Source organism: Ursus arctos, unplaced genomic scaffold (assembly GCF_023065955.2).
Source record: "Ursus arctos isolate Adak ecotype North America unplaced genomic scaffold, UrsArc2.0 scaffold_31, whole genome shotgun sequence".
In the NCBI taxonomy this organism is placed as follows: Eukaryota; Metazoa; Chordata; class Mammalia; order Carnivora; family Ursidae; genus Ursus; species Ursus arctos.
Window position 1 is genome coordinate 6666587 of NW_026622997.1, and position 20382 is coordinate 6686968.

Genomic DNA, 20382 nt, shown 5'->3' on the forward strand with positions numbered 1-20382 from the left:
TCCTAGAGATCCATGCTTTGAACTAGTATCATTTTCCTTTTGTCTAAATGTCTGCTAACAATATATTATTTCAGCCTTGTTTGTCTGAAAATAGTCTTTAATTCACCTCCATATTTGAAACAGTTTCTCTGGGTATAGAATTCTAGGTTGTAGGTTTCTTTCAGCAATTTAAAGATGTTACTCCATTGTCTTTTGTCTTCCATAGTTTCTGATAACAAAACTTTCCTTTATTTCTCCCTCTGTAAATAATTCTCTTTTTTCTCTGGCTGCCTTTTAAGATTTTCTCTTTAGCATTTATTTTCAGTAATTTGACTATGATGTATCCTGATGAAATTTTCTTTGTGTTAATCCTGTTTGGGATATATTAAGTCTCTTAAGGATCTGTGATTTTATTGTTTTCACCAAATTTGGGGAAATTTGGGCCAATATTTAATTCTTTCTCTGTGCCCTGTCCCCTCTTTCCCCTGGGACTCCAATTAAACATGTTAGGTTGTTTGATACTGTTCCACACGTCACTGACACTCTGGTTTTTTTTTTCCTTCTCCAGTCTTTTTTCTATGTTTCATCATGGATCATTGCTACTATTATACTTCTATATACTTATAGTTCAACAATCCTTTCTTCTGCAGTATCTAATCTGTTCTTCATGCTAACAGTGAATTTTTCATTTCAGATATTTAATTTTCCATCTCTAGAAGCTCCATTTAGTTATTCTTAAATATATATTTTCCCTCTCTTCTCACTAAACCCATGTTTTTCTTAAAATATCTGAGCATAGTTTTAATAGTTTTTTTAATGTCCCTGAGTGCTTATAACATCATCTCTATTATTCCTCAGACTGTTTTTACTGATTGTTTTTTCTCTTGGTTATAGGTTATATTTTCCTGCTTCTTGACACTCTAATTTTTTATTGAATGATGAATATTAAGAATTTTATGTTGTTGAGTCTAGATTTTACTGTCTTCTTTTGAAGAACACAGGCTTTGTTATGGTAGGAGTTTGTTCCTTGTGTCCAGTTTGATCTTCTTGAAGTTTGTACTTAAACTTTGCTAGCCTAAGTCTGGAATAGCCTTTACTCTCAGGATTAGCCACATTACTGAGACATAGCCCTCTAGACTCTGTATCACTTCTCTGAGTGATGAACAAGGTCTCTCCATTGAAGCTGGCTGAAATGCAAATGCCTCCCAGACTTGAGTAAGCTCTGAGGAATGTTCAATTCCCAGCTCCCAGGTAGTTCTTCATCTAAGCTTATGGAATTTCTTCTAGCACATCTACATCTTATTATTCAGTACAAACTAAATGGGGTCCTTACGCAGATTTCTGGAGTTCTTTTTTCTTTGTAGAGCCCACCTTTCCAGAACTTTGCCCCCTAATGTTAGGTGCCTCAGACTCTCTAAATTCTGACCTCTACCTCCTCAACTCAGCAAAACAGTTGTTCTCTGATGGAGTGCCCCTTTCATGTTCCATGGTTGAGACTGTCCCTCCAGGAAGAGGCCCAGAGTGATTGCAGGGCTCACCTCATTTGTTTCTTTTCTATGAGGGATCACAGACCTGCATTACCTGTTGTCCAATGTCTAAAACAACTATTTCATATATTTTATGTAGTTTCCTTTTTTTTTTTTTAAAGATAGAAGGTTTAATCTAATTTCTGTCATTCTATCATAGTCCTTTCTTGTATTTAAAAAACGAATCTTGGAAAACAGTTTGGCAGCTCCTCAAAAAGTTAAACATAATCATATGACCCAGGAATTCTACTCCTAAGTATATATTCAAACGAATTGAAAGGAGGGACTCAAATGAATATTTGTATATCCATGTTCACAGTAGCATGATTCGCAATAGCCAAAATTTGGAAGGGACCCCGTGTTCAACGAAAGATTAATGGATAAACAAAATGTAGCATATGCATATAATGGAATATTATTCAACCTTAAAAAGGAATGAAATGCTGATACAGGCTACAACATGGATCAATCTTGAAGATATTAAGTTTTGTGAAATAAGTCAAACACAAAGGACAGATACTGTATGATTCAATTTATATGAAATACCAAGAGTAGGCAAATTCTTTGAGACATAAAGTAGAATGGTGGTTGCCAGGGGCTGGGAGAAGGGGTGGATGTCAAGTTACTGTTTAATGGGTACAGAATTTTAGTTGGGGAAGATTAAAAAGTTCTGGAGATGGATGGTGGTGATGGTTGCATAACATTGTGAATATACTTAATGTCACTGAAATGTATACTTAAAAATGGTTAAAATAGCAAATTGTGTGTATATATATTTTACCACAATAAAAAAATTACCAAAAAAGAAAAATTTTCCATCTATAATAAAGAATTTCTGACAAATCTTTCAAGCATTCCAATAAAAATCTGACTCCAAAATTTGTGTCACACAGCACATAAATGTAACGCAGGATTACAAACTAGATCATTTTGGTATAAATTATAGCATTGGCCCAACTGGCAAAACTCAAATGAGATTTGAGCATTAGACAGTAGTAACTTATCATTGTGAATTTCCTGATTTTGAGGATCATACTGTGTTTACGTAGGAGAATGCCACTGTTTATAGGAAATACACACAAAAGTCCAGGGTGATGGGCATTAGGTTGGCAACCTATTCTCAATAGTACAAAGAAAAGAAGATTGTTTGTAATGGATTTGAAATTTTTCTCTAAGTTTTTTGTGGTTTCAAAATTTTAAAATAGAGACGAAAATATTAAAAACAATTGTATAATATTATCACATTGATCTGGTAAAAGTAGAATTACCTACAGTAAAATCACAGTAAATCATGTGTTAGCCATAGTAAAAAGTTTAAAATTAAAAAAATTAAAAACCTTTAAAAAATAAAAAAAGGTAAAAAAAGGGATTGTATACAGTGAAGAATAAAGTCCCTCTTTCATACTGAAACTGTGTATTGCTTTACAAGACAGTAAAAGGGGAAAAAGACAAAACCAAGGTGAATAGAAAGCACATATATAAACTCACCAGCAAATGTCTGATAAATGGCCAGAAATCAATTCATACTTACACAATGGTTTTTCCAATGTGCAAAAATGATTTCTCTACAAATTCCCGAACACTATGGACTTCCCCAGTAGCTATGACAAAATCCTCTGGCTCATCATTCTGCAACATCAGCCACATAGCCTAGAAAGAGAGAGAGGCAAGTCCAAGTTAAAGTTGCACCCAGCTGCCACTTGAGAAATACAGTGGTATCAAAAACATGCAATTGAGGGGCGCCTGTGTGGCACGGTGGGTTAAGCAACCAACTCTTGGTTTCAGCTCAGGTTATGATCACGGGGTCTTGAGATCAAGCCCCATGTCAGGCTCTGCTCTCAGGGTGCAGTCTGCTTAAAATTCTCTCTCCCTCTCCCTCTGCTCCCCCACCACACATGCACTCTCTCTCTCTCTCTAAAATGAATAAATCTGTAAAAAAAAAACACCCCATAGCTGGATATGGACATTGCTAAAAGGTAAACTGAGGCACATTAAATTCTTTTCCCCCCAAGAGTTTATTGGCGCATACATCAATTTGAATAAGTCAGCACTAAACCAAAGGTGGTTAGGAGCGCTACACCAACAGGAACCAGGAGCGGAGTTTTCACAGAGTGGACACCGCAGCAAAGCAAAGCAATTATGCGATTGACTATAGTTTACACAGTTGCGTTATTTGAAAAAGCAGCGGTAGCTGTTTGTGACTGGTTGTTCTTAAGGTTCATTTTGTTGGATCTGAGTGCACTGACTCTGGCTTAGGTTTGGTTCACCTACACAGGCTGTTAAGGCATTAAAAACCACCAGTCTGACGGCCTCCTTGTTTGAATACTTTGACACGTGCAGCTAGAAAATGACCATGAATTTAACACAATATTCTCAACATCACAGTGGTGGTTCTCAAACTTCAATGTGCATCAGAATCAGCAGGGGCCCATCTCAGCATAGATGCCTGGGACACAGAAGGTCAGACTCGGTAGACCGGAGGACATGTTTTAGGCATCTTGATCGTCACACAGCGGGTTCTCGGGCTACAATTTAGAGGAACAAGATATTCTGTGGCAAAGAAACTTTCTACAGAATATTTAAGAAAAGAAGAGTTTATAAAGAATTGCCCGATTTTCCTTTATATCGTGGACGGAAGGTAAGAAAAAGTCATTTAAAAACAGATCTTCCTGAAAAGTAGAACCAAATTTCCTAACAATAAAGTTGGAAATTTTTCAGCATGTTGACATCAAAAAGCCAAGTAAATCAAGAATCACTGAAGGGAAAACAATAATGTAACGAACAGTACTGCCCCTTTTAAAAAGTTATTTGAGTGACACTAAGAACGCGCCAGCGGTCAGGATTCGTCAGGCAGCATTTCCAGGTCAAGTGCTCAGTGCACGCATCGCACCAGTGCACTTTTTCAACAGGGATGAGAAGTCAGTTGGGTAACAGTGCAGCTGTGTGTCCCAGATACAAACTGGTGGCAGTGGTCACAGCCCTGCTCCACTTGGTTCTAACCACTTTTATCAGTAGCAACGGGCCTATCGTTTCTACAGTTTGGAACTGTACACTAATTTCAATGATTTTGTTACACAGATTGAAGATGCAGATTAAAAAACACGAAAGTAGAGCTCATGTGTGACTGTAGCATACCTCTTTAAGAAAAATCCTAGCCAACAACAACCGTGTTTTACCTCATTCTCACCCACTTTTCAAAATAAAATAGGTAAAAATAAGGCATTTCATGAGAACACAGCCCCTAATATTATGCGTATCACACTCTGGTTCTAACATTTAAAGAAAACTGTTCTGGTTGGTGTCTCCCTCACTGCTGTTGGATAAGCTGAAAAATAAGCCGCTGAAGCCAATGGAGCAGCTTCTTTTTTCTCAGAAGATGCAACCCAAAAACACTCAATTCCTTTTTATTCATTGAATTTGTGGCATCCTTCTAAAGAATAATAAAAACAATAGATATTTATCTTTTACTTGAAGTTATTTCTTGCAAACATTTGTATTTTTGGTCAATTAAAAGACTTTTCAATCCTATTTTTGTTCTACGGAGGATGAGACTTTTGGTGGTTTTATGTACTTTGGAGGTGGGCACACTGGTGGGACAATGGCAGTAGATTCGGGTCAGTGGCACACTGAGAAGTGACTAACGAAGATGTCTTGGCTAGGAGAGAGTTTTGCTGGCATTCATGAAGTATCTGCAAGGGTCATTTTGCACTAAGAGATCACAGATGATGAATTTAGTCACAACACTTTAAAAATTCACACTAGTTAGATTAGTATTAATAATAAAACCTGATCTGTTTTTAAAAGGTACAAAATGCAAGATGTTCTCTTTATTGGGATAGTCCATGCAGCACAGAGTCTCCTAAATCTTTGTACCTCCCTGAATTCAGGGCCATTAAACATGTTCTGGGCTGAGGGGGGGAGTGGGGTCTGAGATGCAGCCCAGCTCTGCTGGCCAAGCCCTGTGCCCGGCACCCTCTGCTTTTCAGGTCCTCACAGAGGTGTCTTTTGTTGCGGGCAACGAGGCACATGCGCATTAGCAGAGGCCCAGTGGGGGGCTAGCTCCTTGTGTCTCTGTGTCTTGCACGTGCAGTTCTCGTGGGCTAGAATGCCCTCTTCTCTCTCCTTTGTCTGGAAACTCTGACCTCTCCTTCCAGATCCCACACAAGAGCCCCAAGTCTGGTCCTTGGAATGAATTCATATTATCTCACTGAGTTTCCGTGTGACCAATGGCACACAGTATTGTTGGCTTCATTGGGACTGAGCCTGCCCTTTGGCCACCCTTCCCCAGCTAAGCTGACCCTCCCATCTCCCCTGAATGTGTGCACACACGCACACACACACGCACACACACACACACACACACACTTGTTTTTGGCTTTCTTCAAAAATACTTTCAAAGTTTTTAGGAAAAACTAAATTATGCTTCTGGCTAGAATTTCTATTTGAACATTTTTCTGAGGGATTAGTGTATACACTTACATGTGTTTTACTCAAATTTCCATTCTAAAAATAACATTTAAAATAGGTCTTTCAGGACTGCTCTGCTTATTTTATTTCTTTTGAAACACTATGTTGTGCTAGAATGGTTTTGAAAAAATTACATTTTTAGTCATGTGAAAGAAAGCAAGGGCTTGCTAAAAATAAAAGGAGAAAATATGATTACTGGTTAATAGTGGATTACTTTAAACGCTGGGCACAAGTTCCCTGGAACTTGTTTTGTTCCCCGACAGGAATCTGGGGATCAGTAGGAGCCTCTCACTTTCACTAAAGTGAGTGCCAAGAATCTGCTCTTTTCTTTTCCATCAGACTATCTGCGGCCTTTGACCTATCAATTTCTAGGCATTTCCTCTAAAGTTCATATTGTACCAGACTCCAGTCTGGGAATGGGAAGGGAAAGGATATACAACTCCAGATTTATTTGTTATTACTGAATAGTTTACTGGTTTTAACAGAGAGAAAGGGCTTTGTTTAAATTTCCACTGAGCATAATTAATGGTTATTGACTGGTAAATGAAGAACAGGTGACATTCTGGATTAGAAGATAAATGATCTTGTGTTCTGGTGTGATAATGGGTTAGTAATTTGCCACAAAGCCGAGGCCCAGTGCATCCCATCATAATGCTACACCATGTCCAAGACACAAAGGCCCCTGTGTGAGAAGTACTCAGCCATTCACCTCCTTATACAGCTGCACACGTTGATTTGGTCCATTTATTCTCTGATGGACGGCACAACTGAGGCAAAAGCTCACCACTTCTCACCTTCCTGTTCACATGCTGAACATATGACCCATGACACAGCCAGGCCACAATCTGTGATCAAATCGCCACTCAGCTTTGGCTTCTGACTATAGAAACAATTTTGAGGTTACATGTTTTAGATGTCAGTCCTCTCTCTTTGTCTCTCAAGGAATGAAGGAGAAAAAACAGTCTTCCCACATTCTTTCAGTGCCCTTTAAGGATATGACTGACTTATCCACTTCCTCAGATACTTATTTACTTTCAGCCGTGACCTGATCACCAGTGCAAACAAAAAAATCTCCTGCTTTTTAATCCATCCCACAGGGAGGAAAGACAATCAGTTAAGGAATGTACCAAAGCTTTAGATTCTTCGACATAAAAATGTCCCTTAACGGCAAATGAAAAGTGCAGTTTTCAAATCATGTCTCACATTCATTTTGCTTTTAAGGTACGTGAAGTGGAGAAGAAATCGGATGCCATACCATTGACATCTGAAGGCCGAGTGTAGATAGTTATAAGTATTAGTTAAATTTGGACATGTGTTCTCTCGTAACTGTATAATTATAGATAGAAGCTATCTGTTCTATAAATCTAATTTAGAGAAGTCAAAATAAAACTGTACCAAATTTGAGTGGAAACACTACCTCCCATAATCTACTCTTCGGCCATTCAAGCCATGAACGCGGAAGTAGGCAGTGAAGGATCATGCCTCTTTCCTTGATTTGGTAGCTCTGGAGGCTGTTCAGAGCTGGACCAGTGAAGGAGAACACCCAAAGTACATCACCACAGACGACTAACTACACCTGATTCCATGCATGCCTTTTGGGGTGTGATGTGTGTTTGTCTTAAAAATCTGGACTCTACAATTGCTTCTACCTCGCCATTAACCTCCAGTTCGGTATCCAAGCCACAAACACTTATTAACTGAGCTGTCATCCATGAATAACAAGATTTGTTAATCAAGGTTATGTTTAACTATGTTTATTTGACTGGTGCTTTTTCAGTCTTGTGCTTTGTGCTTTATGCGCTACTGTCATAAAAACCTTAAAACAGAACTATATATATGTATATACATATACTTATATATATGTATATTTTAGGGGAGAAAGTTATGAAATAATTCTAATAAAAATCATAGGAATTTGGGGGCGCCTGGGTAGTGCAGTCGTTAAGAATCTGCCTTCGGCTCAGGGCGTGATCCTAGTGTTATGGGATCGAGCCCCACATCAGGCTCCTCCGCTGTGAGCCTGCTTCTTCCTCTCCCACTTCCCCTGCTTGTGTTCCCTCTCTCGCTGGCTGTCTCTATCTCTGTCAAATAAATAAATAAAATCTTTAAAAAAAAATCATAGGAATTTGAACAAATGGATATTAAAATTCCCAATTAAAAAATGTCAGTGGGGCTCCATTCACACACATTTTGTCTTTAAACTTTGTTCAGTAGCTGTTTTCTTGGTAACAGCCTGGTATTCACAGTTTGGGTCAGGACTTCAAGTAGTCTTGCTCTAGGTCAGGCCTCATGCTTTGCGGTACCCACATAGGTAGGTCTGAGGGTTAGCATGGGCGACTGCCCCCTACTCTGATATAGTTGGGAAACAGGTACCACGTGATTACATAAATAAAATGATACCAAGAAAATCATCTAACATAAAACCAGAGGCTGGCCTTAAGGACTTTTCAATCTATTAGTTTTCTTCATAGACAAAAATACTGTGGTTTGTGGATTCCTTTGATAAAGAGTCTTTCAGACATTTTAAAGATACTGAGTTACTGAAGAGGAAAAGAATGGTTAGATAATAAATTAATAAAAACAATGAAAACCTCAGAACACAATTTAGAAAGCAACAGAGCTCTTCTTACTTTTGCTGTTAACATATTATTCTAGAGGGGCGCCTGGGTGGCACAGCGGTTAAGCGTCTGCCTTCGGCTCAGGGCGTGATCCCGGCGTTATGGGATTGAGCCCCACATCAGGCTCCTCTGCTATGAGCCTGCTTCTTCCTCTCCCACTCCCCCTGCTTGTGTTCCCTCTCTCGCTGGCTGTCTCTATCTCTGTCAAATAAATAAATAAAATATTTTAAAAAAACCATATTATTCTAGGTTGATGTAATATGCAACACAAGAAAAAGGCTGTGTGAGAATCTGCCTTGCCCTTTGTGCTTCCATTCCAGCCCCGTACACTGATCTACAAATTCCAAGGCTGAGGGTTAGTTTTTCTCATCCCTGGGCGAGAACTGAAAGCCTAAAAGCTCCTAGTCTTGCGTTAATCATCCTGAAATTAATTTTTCTGGCATACCATAAGCAGATTGAAGGTTATGTATTTATTTCTTCTATGAATCTGAGTATATTTCCCTCTTGTATCATTTCTTTTTCAGGCACACCAATTATGCTCATGTTGTATCTCTTTTCTGTTGTCTTCTATGCCTACTATACCTTATTTAATCATTTTTATGCTTGGTCTTTTCCATATTATTTTATGTGGTTTCCTCCTGCCAGTTCACCTGATTGTTTTCAGTAACATTTATTTTAAATTTTGTTGCTAAGGTGGCTTCAGTTTCTGGGACAATTTTTTTTTCTCTTCCATATCTTCCCTGATTACTTCCAGCTTAACTCTTTCATTTATTTTCTTTAAGCCCGGGGTCAGCAAACTTTTTCTTAAAAGTCAAGGTAGTAAATATTTTAGGCTCCTGAGCCATACGGTACCTAACACAAGTACTCAACTCTGCTGTTGTCGTGCAAGAATAGCCACAGACAGAACAGAAACAAATGGGCATGGCTGTGTTCCAGTAAAACATTATTTACAAACACAGTCAAATGGCTCATGGACTATAATTTGCCCACCTTTGCTTTTAGCAAACTGAACACAAACATGTTGCCTATAATTTTCTGAATCTATGGGGGACAATGAACAGAGCTCCAGTGATGTATTTTTCTTTGAATAATACTCCTTAGGATATGAGCTATTCATCTGTTTTGCTCCTTTTTTTCTCCTTGCAATCCTTTCTTCACTCCCACCTCCAGTATAGATCCTGGGGTAGCGCCTTTCCAATTACTAATACTACTGGAACAAGGTTGGATATTTGCTGAAGAATTATATGAGGAGGCATAGGAAAGCACACTGAGGCATAGGAAAGCAGTCTGCTGCTGCATTTCAAACTTCTCTCAAAACCCTCTCATCGAACTCATTACATTCTCTGCCCCAGGACATGGCTGCCCTCTTTTTTCAGCCCTTGGGTGGTTCATGTGGCTCGCAGAATAGTCCATCAATCATCAGGCTGCTATGGTGCTGTCTGGCAGTGTTGCTTCCTCTCTGCCCCTCCCCCGGATCACAACCTGCATCGTCTCTCAGCCACGAGGTTATGGCACTGACAGTAAAACTGGTTCCTGCTTCAGCAGTGTCTCCCTGCCATTTGGCAGTATCGAAGCGGGTATCTATAAAGATCGTCTCCTTTCCTATGTAATATCATCTTGTGTATCATCCATTTAGGACTGAGAATTAATTTGAGCAAAATTTACAGCTTGTATGTATGTTTAGCATAACATATTCTGAGTGGGTGCATAAGGAATTATTTTAAGCAATTATATATATCCCAAAATTATGTGACCATATAAATAATATATGAGAAGACTTTAATGAAAAATCCACATATAAATAAATCCACTTGTCTAATGCTGCTTAATAAGCCATCCTAAAACTTAGTGGTTTAAACCTTTTCATTGCTCAGGATTCTGTGAGCTAGGAATTTAGGAGGGTGGGGCAGATGGCTCATCTCTGCTCCCTGCGGCCGAGTGATCTGATTGGCCTCTCTCACAGGTCTGGGTCCTTGGTGCTAAATGTACCTCAGTTCTCCTTCACGTGTCCCCCAACCCTGTGATCTCTCATCATCTATCTCAAGCTTTTTTACAAAACAGAAGTTGCAAGGCCTCATGCGGCTGTGGCCTGGAAGTGACCGAGTCACTTCCTCTACATACTGCTGGCTATAGGGTCAGCCCAAATTCCAACAAAGGGGAAACAGATCTCCCCCTTTATGAGAAGAGTGGTAGAGTCACAGAGCAAATGGGCCTGCCAATGGGAGGGATTTTTGAAGACATCTCTAGAAAAAAATCTATTGCAAAGGGCTATCTTGTGATCACTATAACATAAGCTGATTATTTCAATATAGTAATGAAATGACTATGTTTGCCTTTGATATAAGTGTTACTGCGTCAGCCTGTAGTTTCTACATAGAGAGCTCCGTCTATCTTTAACATCGTGCAGTGTTAGGTTTATATGGGCAACAGTAATTCACAGACTAACACCTGGAATATGGAAACTCACTTTCAGGTCACTGTAATTTAACAAATGCTCTAACTTGGCCCTAACACCATTACTGTCACAACATACTTCCCAGAAGTGGTTGTTTCCTGGAGCGTGCCCAGCCACCTACCTCAACCAGGTGTTTCCAATTACCTGTTCCCACTCGCATACCCAGGTAAGCCATTCTAGAATTAGTTCCTGGCTCAGCAGGAACAATACAAAAGCTGTGGGCATGCAGCAGGAAGTTACTTTATACTCATGACCACCTGATCGTCCATCTCCCTGCTCGTGGTTCCTGGCCTAAACATATTCTTGGGAAGCCAGCTCTGACTTCTGTGACCTCATCCTTCAAGCCCATCCTGCCACCTGGTTCTGCCTCTCAGTCTGACTCTGACCTTTGGAATCCAACTTCTGGGCTGGTTCTGGGCTCCCTGAATAACAGGTCCTAGCGTTGTCATAGCTCTCTCAATTCCAGGTTTGATAATCATTGTTACCAGTAAATCAAAACTATAGACACACCATATTATGCGCATTAAGGGAGATGTAGATAGGACTTTATAAGCTTAGTTTAAAACAACACTGCCCAATAGAAACACAAATGCAAACCACATATTGAATTTAAAAATTTCTATTAGCCACATTAAAAAAGTAAAAAGGTGAAACTAATTTTAATGTTTTATTTAACCCGATATATACAGTATGGTATCATTTCAATGTAAAATATTATCAAGATATTCTACATTATTTTTCTGTGTCCTAAGTCTTTGAAGTCCAGCGTGTATTTTGCATTTATAGGCCATATCAATTCAGACTGGGCACCTTGCGGGTGCTCAGTAAGCATACGCGGCTAGTGGACCCTGCACCGGACAGGTCATGGCTGAAGAGTCGGTTGTCCTCTTGTAGGGAAGGAGAGTCCACATACTATGTGATGCACTGCCCTAATTCTGTTTGCTCAACCTGTCAAAGATTTTGGTAGGGCTTCATGGAGAAGGCCTCCTCATCTCTGCGGCAGAGCTGGAGGAATAATCCTCCTCTCCTCCCTCTTTTGTAATTGTCTCCACCTCCTGATTTTCCCTGTACCGATTTTATCAGTGATGGCAACCAGGAGACAGAGAGCTTGAAAAGCAGTCTAACTAGCTCCTAACTTATGATCACCTATATTTGAATGTTTGCCTTGTCCACGTACAAATGGGCAACAATACCACATCTCTAGGTATTTATTCTCCAGTTAGCATAGCTGGGGAGTAACTACCTAGAGAAGCACTTATGGATATGTTGAAAGGCAGTGCTGAAGAGAAGAGGCAGGAACAAATTTTAGTGTCCATTAGAATCATCCATACAATTAAAACACAGATTGCTGGCTTCCTCCAGCCCAAGAGTTTTTCATTCAATAGCCCTGGGGTGGGGCCTGAAGATTTGTATTTCTAAGAAGTTCCAGGGCTAAGCTGAGGCTGCTTGTCTGGGGACCACACTGAGAAACACTGCTTGTTGTGGCTAGAGCTCCAACTTGGAATTGGACCACCTGTGTTTAAACGTCAGCTCCAGGACTTACCTGGTAACTTCTGGCAAGTTCCTTCATCTTCCAGTTCCTCAGACAAATGAGAACAATAACAGTACTTACCTCATAGGGTTGTTTTTAGGATTAAATAGGTTAATATAGGTAAAGTGCATGGAATAGTGCCTGGGATATAGTGAGTCTTCAAAGACTATTACTTATCATGATGACAACGATAATTATGTAGCCTTCGAGGGTTATTGGTGCCTGGGAGGATCTAGTTTCTCTCAATGATCAAATTCTTGCACCCATATACGGCATGGGGAGGGAAGACTGAAAGGGTGGAGTGAACTTAATCCTGATTCTGTTAGTCAGAGCCACAGAATTTTATAGCTGGAAGGGACCACAGAGATGTTCTCATCCAATTCAATTCATTTTAGAGGTGAAGCAACTGAAACCAGGGAGATTATGTGACTTGCTTAAAGTCACATACCTAGTTAGTGCCAGAGCTGGGAGTAGACCGTCAGTTCCACTTTTAGTATTCTTTTTAGTGCATTAGGTGAACATGCATTTTCATGTAAAAATTCTATTAGAAATGGCTGTTAGGAATCGCTGCATGGACTTCTGTGGGATAACCTAGTACTGTTAGTCAGTCGATATTCATGGAAAATTTGGATGCCAGGTGCCAGGCATTCTGCTAGAGTCTGACAATATATCAGGAAGGGATAAACAAGGTAGATGTTGTGCCTGGCTTACGGACCGTCAACATTTATATACGAAAAGTGTTTTAAAAGTTTGACATTTGATTTAAGAAAGAACTTCTGAGACATAAACTCCAGGTAGTAGCCAGAAGACATCAGGCATGGAAACTTTCCAAAACCTTTCTCCTAAGCAAGACTATCCCTACCCACAGCTCTTGCTGAGTGAGTGAATCAGGCAGCCATATTTAAGCCTCATGACCTATCTCTATACCTCCTCTCCTTCCCAACTCCCTTATCATGGATGGAGACCTGACATATTCTGGTCAGTCAGTCTCAAAAGAGTCTATAGGAGACCCAGAGGCTGAATGAGTAGTACAGCACTGAACCCTGGGACCGTATGACTGCCACACAGAGTCAGCCAGCCCCACTGAAGCCAAGGGGAGGCCTGTAGAGGAAGCAGAGCCAAGCACAGAGACATATTTGGGTAGAGGAGTGGGAAAGACAGACTACAAGGCTTGGGGGGCAGTGAGGGGAGAGATGCACAGACACACAGGAAAGCAGATTTCACTTCCCAGTTCCTGTAAAGTATCCCAACACTCTTCATGATAAATCCCTTTTTACTCGAATTTCTCCAAGTTGGTTTCTGCTCCTTGTCCCAATAAACTCAGATGATGACAGCTGCAGATGGAACAAGACTTTCAGAACTTCGCTGAGTCTGAGTGCATGGGACCAATCATGTATCAGGCTCTGTACTCAGTGCGAGAAGGCAGTTCCAAAGGTGATAAGGCACCATTAGAGACCTTAGAATCCACACAGAAGACTGCCAAGTGCCCAACAGCAACCAAAATAACATAAGGCCAATGAGATAAATGCTAGTAGGAAAGGAGGTATGGGAGCACAAAGGAGGAGACGATTACTGCACAGGAGAGGAGTAGGAGAGATCCAGAGAATTCTTCGTCTGTTTTTTAGTCCCAGCAAGCACTGTTCACTGCCCATTCTTGAGCTCCTCTAAAGACTGCAGGCTAGGAACATGTACCATCTTTCTAACTTGGAATTAGTGTCCCATCTAACTTGCTCATTTAAAGTCATTTCAAATGTGTTTCCCCACAATGTCCTCATTCACGAAAATCAGGATTTCAAATTAAAAGTCACTCTCTCACTCCATACTCTTAAAACTATACTTGAATAGATTTAGACTTTATCATTATGCCTTTAATTTTTGGTTACTAAATATAAAAATATCCCAACAGAAACAGTGCTGTTCTTCTGGGAGGTCGAATTGCGCTTATGGACTTGGTCTTATCTATGAGCATAACGTTTCTGTAATCATAATTACTTCCTAGATGCTGCCTCCGGAATGTCCTTGATTGAAAGAGATGAAAAGGGAAGCGTTATATTTAAGACACCATTTATTGCAGCAGCAGTACTGGAACCTAGTGATACAGGAGAAAAGAAATTTCACTATGTTTAAAAAGCAATAATTTAGGGACAACTTCCCCTTCAATAAGGGCCCCTCCACACTACCGAAAATTGAACAAAAAGCCCCTTTGTGTTCTCCAAATTAAAAAAATAAGAGAGCTCCTAAAAGTTCAATTATTTTGAAAACACATAGATGGTGACAGGAGATTTTCTGGGGAGTATTTATAAATCTGGATGAAATCTAGAAAAACAAGCCTTTAATACATTGAATTAACATTTTCAAAATATTTAACTTATCAAGTATTTGGAAATTCCAAACTGTCCAAAAAATATTTTAAAAAATCTTTAGCAAAGCTTACCTCACATTATCAGACTCTGGAGAATAAACATTTATTTTTGGTGACTAAAATTTCCAGTAGTCTGACAAGTATCAGTGACTGCTCGAGATCCGTTATTAACAATAAAAAATTGTCTATTGCTACACAACACCATAAGTAATGTCATTTAGCAAACACTAAAGGTCAAGAGCTGAGGAGCAATCTTTTCTGTTAATATAACACAACATTTTTCACATTCATTTCATATGAATGAACAATGTCTTCATTGTTTTCCTGAACACTAATTTAGTGTTGTATTTTTTTGCTTGTGTCAATGAGTGTCAAAATATTGTTCTTTAAATACATGAAAGTATTTGCATAGAGCTTTAGTACTGATCTTTAGATGTTAGCCAGGGGCAAAATAAAACAGAGAAGCTCCAGTTGAGAAATCTCACTAGCAATGAAAAGCAAGAGTCTTTAACATATTCTGCTTTTCTGCCAATTTTTTTTCCCAGTACACAATGGTTTATTTACCCCACAACTGGTGAAATTAAAAGTAATGTCGAACACAACAAAAGTAATGTCGACAACAAGATGCAAGTATTCCAGTTCCCTAAAAATGAAACAGAAAGTTTGCAAGGAAGAATACAAAAACCCTTAAGAGGAAGTTCTAAGATCCTGACATGAATTAAAATACAATACCATATAAACCGATTGCAGAAAAGCCAAGAGACACAGCGTATTTCAACAAGGAACTGAGAAACAGATGGATAATTTTTATTAAGTTATACCTTGCTGCATCATCTCATCATTAAATGCTCAATTACCTGTAATGGTTTGCATTTATCCCAGTTATTAAGAAAAATAAAGCCACCACATTTGCTGTCTCTTCAAAGGTGAGGAGTCCACAACCAGGTATCTGATGCGGTTTTCGATTCTGTTTTTTCCCTCCCTAACACTAATTATCTTGCCATCGTGGAACTGCCCTCAAAGACAAAATGCCCTTTCACAGAAGTGCAGGCTCCAGCTGATGGGTTACTCACTATGAAACTGAAGGGCTGTACCCTGGTTGCGGTCAGGAAAGAGCAGTCCCAGAACTCGGTGCCAGGACAGGCTAGTAAAGGCCACGCTCGCACCGCGAGAAACCAGACCAGCCTTTCAAGTCAAGTGTTGGCTTGTAGACATATAAGTTAATCAGCTATGAAATAACCACCACAATGTTCTTATTGATCACGAAGGGCTTATGACGCAACTCTTGGCCAGGAGAGGATCTGTGCTTCATTCTTTCAGTCTCCAACTTTCAGAGAAAGAGGGAGCACTTTGGGAGCGGTGTTTACAAAAGACAGATGCTAACTTCACGATCTGAGCCTTCCTAGGAAGATGTGCAATGCACCGGGTCTTCGAAATGGAACATACTAAAGCCCTTACATTCATATTCCTATTACAGTTTTTCAAAGAACATGATAGTGTTCCCATTTTGTTGCACTTACGAAGAGTCAAATGGTATTTAGAACACCTCAAACTGATAACATTTCAAAACAAATTTTTAAATGTGTTCCTGGAAGTCTTTTTTCTTCACTGTGAGACACTAGGTAATACTGGTAATTTTGTTTTAAAGGCAATGTTATTGATTTAAAGAACGGCTATTGAACACGAATTTAAGCAGCTGGTAATTTTGAAGGGCTAAGATGTGTGCAGGCAGAATGTTCTGCAGTATACTTTGCTCTTGAAAATGAGCAAATCTTCAGTTCCCATTCCTACTAAATTCTTTCTAAAATCATAGAGGGAAAAACTAAAGTGGATGAGGGTGATTTGTGCCATCAGAGCTTTAGGACATATTCTAAGACGTTGCTATCTGTGGGCCATTGGATCACCCACAGACGTGACAATAAAATAAAGAATCCTTTCCCATTAGGCCAGCTCCATCATTCAGGGGGTGTCTTCTGGAATAAATCCTCTTGAACAAAATTAAAAAAGAACAAACTCAGTACAAAGTCTAGTGAGAAGACTGTAATAAGTGGGCTGAAGAATCAGTGAATTAAGTCTTTAAGAGAGACATTCAGTAAAGCAATTCTCCAAGGGCATGGAGATAAATTCCCAGTGTCTCCCCACAAGTAAACCAGCTGCCAAGTGATAAATCCTTTAGTCCCAGTGCACTATCCTCACTATCTGGTTAGGCCTCCAGAAGCATGTGTCCACAGACATTAAAGAGCTTGGTCAGTGAGAGAATGAACATGCTTGGCTGTAATGACAGTTACACAATTGTTCCTGCCTTTTTTTTTTCTTTCAAGTAGATTGCCTATGTGTGACTGAGTCCAGAACAAACAGGGATGGAAAAAAAAAAATCAAGCATTGTATTTCTAACAGTGAAATGGACTGCAGGTTTACCCTAGAGGGAACATCCCAGCCATCCTTCTGGCATGATGACCTACAAAGCAATGAGAACCAGTTTGCCAGTTTGCATGACTCACTTCTGTCTCCAGCTCAATATCAGACTGGTTTAAAACTTTGCTAGGACCACTGAGAAAAAAGGACAAGTATTGGATATTTGCTGGTAATGGTGAACAGTGCCCCCCGCCTGGGGGGCATAGACGTCCTGCCCGCTTGGAGGAAACAGCGCCACCTGCTGAAATTCCAATCTACTTTAGCTGAGACATCCGCTCTTCCCCAGCACCCCACCTGCCAGTTTGGAGGGTCTGTAGGAGAGCAGAATGTGGCATCACAGAACTGCCTGCTTCTTATCTGATTTAGCTCCTCACAGTGCTACTAGAGGTGGAGGTTAAGACTGAAGGAGTGAAGGAAAAAAAAGGTGTTTTTTTTTTTTTTTTTTTTTTTTTTAGATGATCTTATTCGCAGCAGTAAACAGTGCTTAAATCTTAGGAACTTTTTCTCTGAGCACTTGTGTACTTTCATATAAGACAGGAGACAATTATTGAAAGCTGGGCCTGTGGTGTGAGACTGAATACAAAAACGCACACTCAAAATGAAGCTCTGTAGCTGGATGTGAGAGCTGAGAGAATCGCAGGGGCAAGGGATGAAGGCCTTGTGTTTATTCGTCTTTGCAAAGGAAGTGTTTTTACAGGAAAATAGGCAGTCATAAAGGACAGTCTTAATGTTATGTAGTGAAAAGAACTCGGACAGAAGTCCTAAGACTCTGGGCTTGTCACTTTAGGTAAGCCACTTATTTCACTCTCGATTTTCTTGCCCAGGTTACAGGGTTTTAGGTATCCCAATAGATAGTCTGTTGAAAGCACTTTGTGATCTACTCCATGTTATTGCTATTGCAAACGATAATATTATTGGAGAAAATTCCTGGGTTAATGCCTACAAGATCAGTGTTCCATAACGATCACTGAGATATGATGTGATAATTCCATAGACTGTTATTATACTTGAAACACAGCATTTTTCAGTGCACTAATTTTTTTTTAAAAAATGTGTTTTAGAACGGAATCTGGGGTTTCAACATTTCCATTCTTAAGAATTTCTGATTCCTTGCCCAAAATAGGTCAGTTATATTCAAGTTTTGAAAGAGCACAAAAATCCTGGTCACTTAGATATTTGTCTTATATGTGGGTTTCTGCTATTTCAGGAAAGTAGATTTGTGTTACACAGGTAGATGTTTCAGAGGGGCTTTAAGTCTTTATTTTTTTCTGAATAATTAGCTTCATTAATTGTTGTTAGATAGTGTTCCTTTGTTTAAGTGTTCCTAAATAGTAAAAAGTTGTTGAAGTTTGTTTCCAATATGATTCTCGATGAAGAAGAAAACCCATTAGTAGAGCCTAAACTGAGGAGTGATCAGAAGATTTAAAAAATGAAATCTTTAAAGAAACAAAATAAGACCTTTCAAAAGAGATCAGTTAACTGGAGATTGTGCTTTCTGGAACTGGATCCTAGCTTAAGCATAATAATAGGTCTAACGCCATCTTTTATTCAACATCATTTCCCTAATTATCTTGGTCTAAGTGTTTCCAAACTTTACTGTTTATTTTGGCATCAGGAGCTTCTACCTCCACTGGCTCTCTTCCTAGAGCGGGGGATGGTGTCAACATGAAGGTTAGGTGGGAACACAACCCATTAATAGGTAGCAAGAAGGTTGTGATCTGAAAAATTCCTCCAAACGGATAAGAGGGCACTAGAGAAGAGTGAATTAAAAGACGGATGAAGTTAGGGCCTCCATGAAAAGCTTCCTTTGCCCCTAGTTTCAATGAAAATCATCAGAAGAGCTTCCTAACATTTCTCAGAAGGAACGTCGTGTCATCGTCTTATTTTACAGATGGAGAAACTGAGACATGCTGGGGGAATGACCTGCAAACGGGTCACGCGGCGGCAGAATGAGGAACAGAAGGCAGATTTCCTGATGCCCGTGCCAGTTTTCCACCCAATCCACCCCGTCTAAATGAAACGCAGAAGCTTAGTTTTGATAAGCAGCCCCATGAAAACACGTCCTGTGCCAGATGCTCTCCAGTGCCCAAGACACTCCCCGATGGTGGGTTGGGGCTCGAGGCCCTTTAACTCTTTCGGCTCATCCTGGCTTAGGAAATGGCAAGACAGTGACGGGGCTTGGCCTAGGCATTTCCAAGACCCACACAGGACCCTCCTTCCTTCCCCACTTTTCAGCCTTAACACCAAGGGATTTTGAAGCCTTCAGCCTGGTTTCTTTGAACATCCCTAAATCCCCTTATTAACAACTCTACTTCAGATAACAAGGGCAAGTGTCCTCAGACTGGCCCCACAGACTGACTGACTGCACTTTCAGAAAACTAGAGAGGTAAAAATGGGAGGGGGATTATTGGAATGATTCTTATCTTTACAAAGACTCTCTGCACGGTCTGTTGTACACGATACTCCCTCAGTGCCTCGACATGTTTGAGTCTATGATAAATTATTATTATGATTTTTTTTGACAGAGAAAGTAAGGAAATTAGGAAACCTATGCTAATGTGTGTTGAATCACTGGAAACCGAACAGTGGCAAAGATCACAGAGCCGTGGCGAGTTGACAGGTTCATTTGGGTTTTAGAGATATGAAAACTGGGGTCCAACGAGGTACTGCAGATGGCTAGAGACAGGCCTAGCCCTGGAGCCCACACCTTCCATCTTCCAGGCCAACCCTCTTTTCAGATCCCCATGTAGGAGATAAAAGCATTTGAGAATCATATTGTGAGCCAGTGAGGAAACGAGTATATTTGTATATCAGCATTTATCCAAAAATTAGGAATAACTTTCAAGTGAACAAAATATTTTACTTTGAAAAATCATTTCTCTTTTTTGACAAGGCACTGGAAAAGGGGTCCCTAACTCTAATGCCTTCAAGGCCCCCTAGCTGGGTTCATCCCCCTTGTTCTGGAGAGTACTGCCTTTCTTCTAGAAGGGACAATAACTTCACTCCAGCAGACAGTTACCATAAAGGGA

At 39.9% G+C, this 20382-nt stretch overlaps 1 protein-coding gene across 2 annotated transcripts in view; it reads right to left on the reverse strand.

Annotated features, from left to right (window-relative positions):
• Positions 1 to 20382, reverse strand: part of GMDS (GDP-mannose 4,6-dehydratase) — a 596567-nt gene that overhangs the window by 116143 nt on the left and 460042 nt on the right. For both annotated transcript variants that reach the window (XM_026511368.4, XM_057305018.1), the window contains one exon: positions 3037 to 3155. In XM_026511368.4, the coding sequence (XP_026367153.1) occupies positions 3037 to 3155 (119 nt within the window). The remainder of the gene's footprint in view (positions 1 to 3036; positions 3156 to 20382) is intronic.